This window comes from Sebastes fasciatus, chromosome 6 (assembly GCF_043250625.1).
Source record: "Sebastes fasciatus isolate fSebFas1 chromosome 6, fSebFas1.pri, whole genome shotgun sequence".
NCBI classification, from domain to species: Eukaryota; Metazoa; Chordata; class Actinopteri; order Perciformes; family Sebastidae; genus Sebastes; species Sebastes fasciatus.
The window spans coordinates 31,657,111-31,668,975 of NC_133800.1; the positions used below are offsets into that span (position 1 = coordinate 31,657,111).

Consider the following 11,865-nt stretch of genomic DNA (forward strand, 5'->3'; position numbering starts at 1 on the left):
TAGACCCTTGACACAATTTTAAACGTAAACATTCTAAATGTGTTTCAGTTTATTACTGGTTGCAGTGTATGTGAATGTCATCAGCGGACAGGAAGTACACATGGACCCAAGCTGTTGCAATTCTGTTGCAATTCCGTCAAAATGCGCTAAAACGGAGCAGTATGAGGAAAATAATGTTTTTTTTAACATTACAGCATGTAAATATGTTCTAGTAGAAACATAAAATACAAGTATGAACCTGAAAATGAGCATGATATGGGACCTTTAAATGGAGATTTGTCAAGTATATAATACTCTTATCAACATTAACATTATCAAAATTATGCTTGCTTTATGCAAATGTATGAACATATTTATTATTGGAAATCAAATTAACAACACAAAACAATGACAAATATTGTCCAGAAACCCTCACAGGTACTGCATTTAGCATAAGAAATATGCTAAAATCATAACATGGCAAACTGCAGCCCAACAGGCAACAACAGCTGTCAGTGTGTCAGTGTGCTGACTTGACTATGACTTGCCCCAAACTGCATGTGATTATCATAAAGTGGGCATGTCTGTAAAGGGGAGACTCGTGGGTACCCATAGAACCCATTTTCATTCACATATCTTGAGGTCAGAGGTCAAGGGACCCCTTTGAAAATGGCCATGCCAATTTTTCCTCACCAAAATTTAGCCTACGTTTGGGAAAAAATGTAGCCTCCTTCACGACAAGCTAGTATGACATGGTTGGTACCAATGGATTCATTAGGTTTTTCTAGTTTCATATGATCTCTACTGGCATCTCTATTCTAGCTTTAAAAGTGAGCACGCTACAACCTAAAAATCGCAAGTTGGCAAATTAGTGACATTAAAACAAATTTGTGTTAACGCGTTATTATCGCGTTTAAACTCTTTGTCTTCAGTCACGGTCACATTTATATTGAAAACAATTGTATGTTTTTGCCTTAAAAAACCCTGTGTGAATTTTTTGGTTTCATGAAAAACTCCTGCTTAGGTTATGTAAATTACCAGAAAAAAAACTATTGAGGACATGACTTCAGTGTCTGCAGCACCGCCCTGTTTGTGGGTTGTCTGCACAACATGAGTGCATAAAGAGGGACCTGTTATTCGTGGTTGAATAACCTGATATTGATCTAAAATATTTACCAAAGCACCAATTATATTTAACTGATATATTTGACACATACTTATGCACCACAGAGGGGATCCTGGACCTGTGCAACCCCTCACAAGTGCCTCTCTCCGCTCTCTCTCTCTCTCAGTAGCTGCCCACTACAAACATGTGCTGCACCAGACCTCTCAGTGTAAGTATTCATTAGTTGTTTTAGCCTCCAGTCATTTTCCACTTGTTTCCCCAAAGCTGGATCACATTATGCCACAGAGAATTCCCGTGCTAGAAATGCGGAGACCCACTCTGATGAACTGATTACTGCCCCTATTTGCTCCTATTGCTGATTTTCCCCGTGCCAGCGACTTGGAGGGAGTTCAAACATGCACAAATCTCAGGAATGCACAAGGTGACAAATGCGGAGGGGAGGTCACGTGCACACTCATCACCACCAGGTTTTAAATGCAAAAAAAGTAATGTTTCATCAGTGCACATTATGTAGGTTGCCAAATATCCTTGGTGATTTATTGACTGCATCATTAGGTTACATACGGAGCAATTAAAGACAACATCTAGGAAAATAGGGGAGAGCGGGGTCGGTTGAGACGCTTTTGCCCCATCACCAAATAACCTTCCGTTACTCACAGACTACTTGAACACTAATGAAAATATTTTGATCCCTGAACAGACACTGGTGTCTGCTTACAATTTATCAAGTTTTTCAGAGACAAACCAAACGTGAAAGGCACAATTTTGTGCATTTTCCCAAAAATATACCTCCCGGGAGTTTGTCACGAACCAGGCTTTCAACTAACTCCAATGTCCACAGGGCGTGTGGGAGGTGTGGTGGATGGGTCAAACAAACACAAGACTTTCAACCAGGAGACCGCTGTTAGCATCCAGTGTGAAACTAAAAGTAACGTTGACTTATTTTGTCATGTCATGACTTTTTTAGCCATGTGACTCGTTGGTATCATCAGTCCCGTGAGTCACGTAAGTAGTCAGTCATTTCCTGTTTTGTAATTTTTTTCCCGGTCAACCGGCGTAGGGGTTTGTTTTAGTGCTGAGAGGAGAGGTTGAAGAGCCTTGCTAACTTTAAATGATGAGTTGTTTTAGTTGATAAAAAAAGTTTTGTTTGGAAAAGTTAATGTCTTCAGCAGAACTCCTGATGCATTTATTTAGTAAAGCAATAGGTGCTGAACAGCCGATAACCAGTTGGTGGCAGTTGTAAACAATACCCAGGTAAGATGGCGGAAGATTATCCCATTAGTTATGACGTAATGTCCCATCTACTGTTTTATATCTATGGTCCCAACTGTCCTTCTGTCCCAACTGACCCCGCTCTCCCCTACAGTGCTACTCTATGTGGTGTAATTTCATACTAGAGACCAAATTAACCTTCTTATTGTGTGTTCTTTCTTTTAGAAATATAAGTAAAGGAAAACAACAAGAAAACTTTCAGACCAAAGAGCACACCTAAAGGTTTATCTTCAGGACGTTGTTGTGAATCTGACCTCAGAGCAGTGCAGCAACAACTTGATATAGCAGACAAAATGCAATAGACAGTGCTGTGCACGGTGCAGAGATGGTCATGAAACAGTATTCCATATGTTGCCGTTGGCCCTGACTGTCATGGTGGAATGCACTGCGGCATTCCTCTGCATTAATCATTCGTCGCGGTGATTCCTTAAACGACCATTAGAGGACAATACACCATAGCCTAAGGCAAATGCTTTCCTGTACGCTGGATTCCTAAAGGTCACACAGCTTTTCCAATGTCGAGTCACAGTCACGGGTTGACGACTTTAGGATGAAGAGTCCGTCTCTCAGCCTCCTTGTCTTCGTCTACTCTCCTGATTTTTCATGCCTTTGCTGAGATGGATGTTTCAAAGAGGCGGGATAAGAGAGCATGAGGCCCGGAAGCCTGTGGTGTTAATGTTCTCCCCGTGGTCTTTTGATCTGGCATCAAGGCAGCTGTCATTGATTAGTATGTTTGTAGATGATTACTGGGGGAAGTGGGTGGTCAGACACAGGTCATATCTCTCTTTCTCCCTCCAGAAACCTACTAGTGATGCAGACCAACATGACAAAGCTGTTTTCATATTACCAACATCTTTACTATTTGAGCTCCTGCAGCTCTACAGTAATGGGGTGATGTGATGTCAGCATCTACAGGCCGTAGCACGGAAGTTACCTCCCTCCCCATTTTGTTGTGGTTGGCTTGTATGTTCCCCGTTTGTTTGGGAACTAATCATTAGTGCAATGGTTGCCACATGGAATATCTGGCGTGGCATTAACAGTTGCCTTTTGTCCCTTCCTACCTCAGAAGGCCAGATAAGAAGAGACTCACCGTGACCTGATTGTTCGCCAGAGTTTCTCACAATACTTGTGAGATATTTTCCTGCAGTTCCGCTCCAATAAAGTGATTTCTTGAGGAAGTAAGACGACTGGTGTTGCAGAGGAGAAAAATGGTATTTTATTTTCACATAATAGAGTTCCTATAAAAAGTAAAGAATGCAAAGGAATGCTTGTAAGTGTTCCCCTCCAGTTAAATATTTCACAAAATAAATAAATCATTACAATACAGTCAAAACACAGTGGTTAAGTATCAAACATTTGCTTTAAATGTGTTGTATCCTCTATTATTTAATGCTGTTGTGATAAACTGACCGATCACTTCCCCCATCCATTTTCTATCTCTCCCCCCTTTTATATCTGGTGTCTCACAGGAGAATGTGGATTATAAATAACATCTTCTGCATCGATTATGTCCACATTACACACCAGTTGCAAACTGTTTGGCACAGAAAAAAAGGATAAATATTGCCTCCCCGTGCCACAGAAAACACAGATATCATCTTCTCCCACCAAATAAAGTACCTGATCTCAGGAGCAGAGACCATATTGTTGTGTAACAGTGTTAGTGCCTTGTTTCCAAATGGGAGATTTCTCAGTGAATGTCTTTTATTTTACAGCTTTTTTTTTCAGTATTGAAAACCTCTCTGTCCAGTGCTGCATGTCCTCCTCCTCCTCCTCCTGTCCAGTCCTCCAGTTCACACCATAATTGGGAGGAAGTGGGTGGCCGTGTTCTTCCTGCGGGTTTTCTTCCCTCTCAGCGGCTTCCCGTGGACATTCAGACCCACGAACATCTGCCGCTTCTTGTTCCTCCACTCGGCCGAAGCGTACGTGTTGTAGCCGTTCTCCTCAATCCGCTCCTTCAGGGTGCAGTCGACACCGAAGTCTCTCTGGAAAAAAAAACAGTATAGGCATCACGTTTCAGTGTCATAACCCCGGCATGTGAGGTTAAGGCAAAAACACAGATCATTTTCTTGTGCAAATCCAGAGTGAATGCACACTTACTACTCCTTAATCTACATGTTGCTTTGTGTTTAGAAACAGTTAGAGGTTAACATGCACGCTGGTCTGGTTGTGATTGAGAGTTGAGCCAGCAGTAAGAGAAGTAAAGATAAGGCCTCCTCTGATAAGGACAGAAGAATCTAACATTATCTCTCTCTCTGGAGCATCCAGATTGACCCCTGACCCGGATACTAACCGCTCCGTACAGCTCTCCCTTCCTGCTGATAGCCAGATAGTAGTTGCTGTTCAGCCCTTTGATGGCCACCACTCCCACGTCCACCGATGTGATCTCCAGAATACCTATAGGATTCAGCAAAAAGATGTGTCAGCATTTAGTGAGCATAACAGTCATTTGTGCAAGTACAATTATTTTCCAAGCATGTGTTTGTAAGCAGTTTGAGCTGAGAAAAAAACAACTTTTTCAGAGATAAATAGAAAACAGAGGAAGCAAAGGTGATGCAGATAAGATTATAGAAGACTCCGGGTTAAATCCATAAAGTTTTACAGACATCGGTGAGAGTAACTAAGGGATAACAACATATTGCATGTGGGAACACACCATGTGGGAATACTGCTGTGCAAAGGCCACAATTATTCCTTCAGCACATTTATCATTTCAGTGATATTATAAAGCTGCTTTACAGCCTACACCTGTGTAACAGATTCCAGCTGCGCGGGCCGTTTAGTCTGAAAATTAATAGGTGGATACCGCCGAGATTCTCAGGTTGTTTATGTTCTGTTTGGTATTTAGGTTTCCAAGTCCCTATGCAAGCAATTCAGGTTCCTCATCGGCTATTAGAGGGGCTAATTTATACCCCAGTTAACGAGGGGTATGCTTTTGCCGCAGACAGCTGCAGTTATTTGTGTGGTCTCGGTATCAAAGGTCAGAGAGATATAACTTCCTAATGTGTCCTTTGACCACAGGACCCACTTGTCTTGTCTTGTGTGTGTGTGTTAACCTCCCCTGTTTCCCATGGCATGTTGGATTTCATGCCTCCCTCCCCGACTTCCTCTCCCCACTTCCTGTGAGCTGTCGTTATTTCATCCCGATAGGCGCACACATGTGCACACACACTTCGGGCGTGGGGTGTGAACTCCAGAGAGTCGACGACGTCCTTTGATCAGCCCCTCCTCTGTATGATGGCTGTTTGTGTGGCGGCCTGCTCTACTGTCAGACCCACTACTCTCTAGCCTGGTACATGAGTGGACGGTGGAGGACGCAGGTGTGCCCCCCAAAAGAACAATCCCCCCTCTTAAAAAAACACAGCGGCCCTCTCTCCTCGTCCATGAGGTCTGGACTGTATCAGTTTCTAGTTCAAACAGTGGCACCTCGGGGCAGTGAGGTCTGAAGCGGCAAGGCGGTGGTGGGGACTGTGACACAACGGCCATTGAAGATCTGAGAGGAGCTGGTTTCTGTATGGGATCGGGTGTCGGGTACGGAGTGAGGATGTAAGACAATCTATGGCGGTCTCTGGCTGCTCTGTAAACATGGGAGGGATGAAAGGAAGGAGAACAGAGGAGGACAGAGGAGCCATGACAGTGAGACTGGGGGTGGAGGGAGGATTAGTAAGGCTGTAATGATCACTGATCAAAGTCAGCCACCGGAGGCAGGGGCGAGACAGGTTGTATATACACACACACACACACACACAGAGCTGATATTGTAGCAGGTGAATGTGCACTTGCATACAACCTGGCTGTGAAACTATAAGAATCTCCATTCACTGCTCTCTCAGCTTTTGGCCCACAAGTGGAGAGAAATGAGCTGCGAGCATGAGAAAACGCCGTAAGCTTCCTCCAGATTACAAAATCAAAGCCTCAAATGTGATAAAAATGCTTTGTACGGGGTCAATTTTACAAACCACATATGAAAAAATTTTAGCCGTAAGTAAGCCAGCCAGCAGTTTCTCTTTTGCATGCTGGTTGCTTTTTTTGCAAGGCTTATTTGATACGCTCTGTTTGGAGTTACAGCAGTAAATGGTGCGTTGGTTGTGGAATGGAGGAACACCATGCCAGTGGGAGTTAAAGGTGGTTTTTCCACAGTGGGATGCCAAAAACGTGTGTGCTTTGCAGCTTGCATTATTCTTTCTCACTCTTACTTTGCTCCTTTTTTTTAAATAAATAATGTTCAGGAGCTGCGTGAATGAGGATATATAGTAATAACACTTGACAAGGACCACACTGAGTGTATTTACACAGAAGGGATGTTCCCCACCTCGGAAGAAAAGCTATACATCTCAAACCCCCATAAGAGCACCATCTGTTTATTTCCCACGCAAAAAGGCTTTGATTAAAGGAGACGAACGTGCACAAAGACACACACGATCACATGTAACGTATACACACACACTTCTTGAGCCGTGTCCAGAAGCATCTTGCACACATGGCGTGGCCCCTGCAGCACAGGAACACAACTTTAAAGCAACATTTACACACACTATCTTGACAGGCACACCCTCTCACATCATCACAGCCTCGGATAATTACCATAACTGTCTTATTCAGATATATTTCACTCTATAAATTCAAGAGAACTCAGCTGTGAATCGTAGATGTTTTAATTAGACCACGCAGATAGCTACTTGGTTGACTTTAACATAATCTGCCTCCCTTTCTTTCTGCCTCTCTGTAACCTCAGCACAGACTCCCAGCGGGTTGGAAAGCCATGTGGGACAGTTTTGCGCTGGCATCCCCATAAATCCGTGGGAGGCTGGATACTGGGCTCTTTAACAGACAGTGAGCCGGGTCCTCGCAGGGCCACAGGCAGCACCCAAAAAACCAAAACCTCCACAACCCATACACCTCTTAGACAACACGTGATGAAATTATGAATGCAGTGCAACTTCTGGCTCAGTAAAAGGCAAGCCATCAGTCCAATCATCGCAAAAAAAAAACTTGATATTTGTCACTTCAAGGGACCATGGAGGGTCTATACAAAGGACGTCAGCCCTGGGATCATGTCTAGCCCCAGGGGCCAGAGCAAAGACTGAAGCTGCTGTTGTGTAGTATCCTTTACCGTGAGAACCTGATACGAGGGCACATAATCCACACACAGTGTCCTCAGACCCCCTCAGGACACAGCTTTTTGATGGCACCACCATTGATACTGAAGACGCGCAGCTTTGATGTGGCCACAATGATGTTCAGTGCCGTGTCATTCATGAACTTGTACCTCTAGAGAGTCCCCCCCCCCACCACCATCCCCACCCCCCAGCTGTGCTCCCTTTCACCTCAATGACTGACTTTTGAAAAAGGGCAACACGCTCCTAAAAATGAGAAGTTGCGGGTCAATAAAAAGAAGAAGACAGAGGGGTAAATCTTCCAAACATACATAAAGTTTAGGGCGAATTCACACACACACACCACTATTATGAAAAATTGTCTTCAGTTTTACAACTTAAAATAAACTACTATGGCAGCAGTAAAGGCATCACATTGTAACGCGGTCAGTAAATAAAGTCGCCTCTGTCGTGACCTTGTCAAAACAAACATCTCCCCTGACGTTCTGCCATTTCCCCTTAAGTCCCTGTGATTGAACGTGTGGTTTAGCTCCTCCAGGAGGAACATTAAAAGCTTCCATATACACTGAGGGAGGAAAAAGAGCATGTGAGAGATGTTTATGTGTGTGTGCGTCAGTAATAAGCGAGCACATGTGTCGTCGGCGGCGGCTGCTATATGATCACACACACCCACTGGAGCATGTGAGTGCCCGCTGGCTGATATGGCACACACACGTAGCTCGCTGCATGGGAGACTAATGAGGACACAGTTTTACTGACTGATATCCCAAAATCACTTTAAAGACGTGTTTCTCCGAGTGAGCACGTCAAGCTGCTTTAAACAAATGTCTGATCCGTCACTGGGGGAGTGGCAGAGAGACACAGAAAGAGTCTAAAAGCATCAATGAGACTGACATCCATATCCTCCACACCCCCTCCCTTCTCATCCCAGCCCTGTTCTTCTGTGCTTGTTATCAGTGCTGTTTACCCAGGGCTGTGAAGACGGCCTGATAATGGCCCGGTTATCTGCCCCTGCTCCTTTTTAAGCCATCTGAGAGCTACCATCATTGTGCTGAGTGTTTGGACAGGAGAGATATCAGTGGGATGTCTGGTTTAAAACAAAAAAAACGACTTTAATCGTGGGATTCCCTCATCCGAACTACTCTCTGGAAATGAACGAAGAATTGTGCTTTTTATTTAAATTCAATGTTTACACCAAAGTTGTGTGTTTGTGTATCCAATTTATGTAATTGTGTTGGTGTTGTGCAACTTTTGGGGTTTAAGATAAGCTTTTTTTCCTCAAAGAATGAACATTAGAAATAAGCAAACATTTAAGAGTGTTTCTTGGTGCCACAAAGTAATCAACAGGTGCTTTTTCTTAAATGCAATATGCTTTGAGATGCAGTGGTTGCAGAGGTTAAAAGCCTTGATTTTAAACTGATGTTTTAGCTCAAATGAAGCACATTTAACTTTTGCAACCTCCGCAGAGACTCAGGTCATCTTTCTGTCTACGTTTCTACATGAATCACAGTGTGTTACTTACTGAGGGGGTCATCCTTGCTCTTGGTTCCGTTGACCTTTCCGTTCTTATCGATCCTCAGGAAAAACTTCTGGAAAGAGAACAGCTTCCTCCTCCGCATGTCCCCTTGGAGGTGATTGTAGCTGCGCACATGCCTCCCCTGCGGCCCCCCAGTCCGACCCAGGGGGCCCCCAGTGGCCCTGGGCCTTGATGCGACCTCAGTCTCTGAAATGTTCAGGGGAACCCTGAGAGTCCGTGGGTTGGCGAGCCTCAGTCTGTCTCTGCGGAGGTGATGGCAGGCCGCCCCGGGTGGGAGGGAGAGGGAAAAAAGCACCAGGGCCACCAGGAGAGGCAAAGACAGGGAGGGAAGCAGCGTTGATGAGCTGGTCCCGGAACCAGAACGAGCCCCTAACCCAGCCCTGGGGCAGGACGAGGCAGAGGCAGCCTTACTCCCTCCAGCAGCCCATCTGATCATGGTAGTGTGCCGTGTGGAGGACTAGAGGCAGCCTCGGAGCCTGGGACATGCTGCTGGGGGCGAGGAGAGGCTGGAAGGGCAGGGAGGGGAGCCCTCCACAGTCCAGACGGGGCGAGGTGGTGCCCCTGCACAGTCCAGATTATTCAGCACCTGGATGAAAGCTTAGATTTCCCTCTTTTGATAGTAAGTCAAGCTGATATTCCACTGACGTCTCCACTGATGATCAGAGTCTGTTTTGGAAATAAAATCAGTCTGAATGAAAAAAGGTTACATAAAAAAACAATACACCAATTATTATTTGAGTGTATTCCAGTAACAAACCTGTTTTTTTCCTTTTTCCTTCTGTTTTCTAATTTGTTTTAAATTGTTCTCGGCTGCTCCAGTGTGACCCTTGTATTTCCAGGCTCAATTTAAGAAAAAGGAAAAGAAAAAGTTCACTGATATCCAGGTAGAAAGTTTGCCATGTGTGTAAAAAAAAACTCCTTAGTTCCAGTGTGCACCACACAGTCTACCTGTCCGACAGCTGCTACACTCCACGAAGCATTCACAGATTTCACTCTGAGGAGGAAAAACAGGAATCAAGACTTAAAGAGGAACGCTGGTCAATCCGGGCGCACGTCAGATAATCCATCTGTCTTCTTCTGCTGCTGCTCCTCTCGCTCTCTCCTCATCTCCTTCTCCCTCTCTCTGTCTCTCTCTCTACCCCCAAATGACTCCACCTTCCTGCAGCATCGAGGTAACGGTCTGGGGAGGTCTCTCTCTCTCTGAGTCAGAGCTCTTGGTTATAGGTCCTTGATATGAGGATTCCTGGTGTGATCTCACCTGAAGGCTGATCACAGAAAATGACTGTGTTGTGTTGTGTTGTGTTGTGTTGTGTTGTGTGTAGCTGTGTGACTCTGTTAGTTATTTGATCCCTCCCTCCCTCCTTTACTCAACTTCCCCTCTCACATATGGGAGCAAGTACTGCTCTGCATGTGTGTGTGTGTGTGTGTGTGTGTGTGTGTGTGTGTGTGTGTGTGTGTGTGCCATACAAGCTAACTTATGAGAGTGGGTGAGAGGTGATAGCAGGGTTTATCTGAGTAGATGCAGCAGGGCAGGAAGAAGCCGTCTGGTAGTATTGGATCAGTCCCTGCAGCTACAGATTATACTGATGATTGCTGTATTGAATAATCAAAGAGTGGTTTTGTTTTTAATGTGTATTGTTGCAAAAAGTAATATTTTCCACACGGTATATCTAGTAAATACACATGCCTATGTGGTTAAAGCTGCAGAAGGCAGAATGTTTTTGGCATCAATGGGCAAAAATTCCATAATAACAATTCAAGCATATTTTAATTCAAGTGTTCTGAGAGACTTCTGCACCTCCTCATGGCTCTGTTTTCACGCTTTAAAAAGTCTAGCCCGTGACGGAAGACTTTGGCCAATCACAGGTTTCAGAGAGAGCGAGCGTTCCTATTGGCGAACTCCGATCAAACGGTCAAACTAGGCAACGCTGATCAAATATGAATCAATATTCTGTTACTGTAATGCCTATTTCTCTCCTTAAATGTTTTCAGAATCATATTGTAGTGTACGGTTTAGCTGTAAAATGAGAAAGTTTGTGCTCCGGCTGGTGGGCGGTGCTTAGTATTTCCTCAACTGATCTCAACATGCCGGGTCACAAACGTTCTCATTTTACAGCTAAACAGTACACTACAAGATGTTTCTGAAAACATTTGAGGAGAGAAATAGGCATTACAGTAACAGAATATTGATTCATATTTGATCAGCGCTGCCTAGTTTGACCGTAAGTGATTGACAGTTGCCTTACTGCTTGTTTTCCTCCGGTCTGTGAAATCTTGCAGATGCCGTTAGGAGCACTGGAGGAGACCAGAGGACACAGAGGCACATTGTTTTTAAGTTATAAAAATAACTTTTTTTAAAATCATATTTCCTCCATTTCTACCCGCTACTGCTTTAAGTATGACAAGTTGAAATGGAGCCACTTATTGCTCATTAAGATGTGATAATCCCGACAAGTGTCCGTCCTCCTCTATCTCTCCAGATAGAAATCATATTAAGTTACTATTGCCGGTTCCAGTCTGGAAGCCGGCTTATCACGGGCCATCTTCTCTCCTCTCTCTTTCCCTCGAGGCACTTTATCGTAGTGTGTTATCTGTCCTGCGGCGCTGTAATGCAATAAAGCTCTCCAGTTTCACTCGGCAGACCTCCGCCTTCCTCTGTGACTCAGGTGTCTGAGTGGCCCTCGGCCAATGAGACTCTCTTTTACCAACATCATCTGCTCCTCGAGGCGAGGCACTGTCATAGTGGAGTAGGCATGGTCACTGTTCTCACAAAATACACTGACGAGGCAAAGACAGATAAAAGCTTTATCTCTTATTGGTACAATTGATTTTCC

General features: G+C 44.4%; 1 protein-coding gene across 1 annotated transcript; it reads right to left on the reverse strand.

Annotated features, from left to right (window-relative positions):
- Nucleotides 1-3,493: 3,493 nt before the first annotated feature.
- fgf10b (fibroblast growth factor 10b) lies at nt 3,494-10,342 on the reverse strand. Its single transcript, XM_074639246.1, has 4 exons — nt 9,789-10,342; nt 9,017-9,697; nt 4,671-4,774; nt 3,494-4,362 (listed from the first exon to the last, which is right to left on the reverse strand). The coding sequence occupies exons 2-4, from the start codon at nt 9,465-9,467 to the stop codon at nt 4,171-4,173; spliced, it is 747 nt and encodes a 248-aa protein (XP_074495347.1). The 5' UTR covers nt 9,468-9,697; nt 9,789-10,342; the 3' UTR covers nt 3,494-4,170.
- Nucleotides 10,343-11,865: the final 1,523 nt, after the last annotated feature.

What these genes read in the sequence shown, in the direction of transcription:
- fgf10b (XM_074639246.1), bottom strand. Translation starts at nt 9,467, where the DNA reads ATGATCAGATGGGCTGCTGGAGGGAGTAAGGCTGCCTCTGCCTCGTCC. An exon ending in GAGCAAGGATGACCCCCTCA is followed by an intron (nt 4,775 to 9,016) that starts GTAAGTAACACA and finishes TGAATCCTATAG; the next exon opens with GTATTCTGGAGATCACATCG. An exon ending in AGGGAGAGCTGTACGGAGCG is followed by an intron (nt 4,363 to 4,670) that starts GTTAGTATCCGG and finishes TTTTTTTTCCAG; the next exon opens with AGAGACTTCGGTGTCGACTG.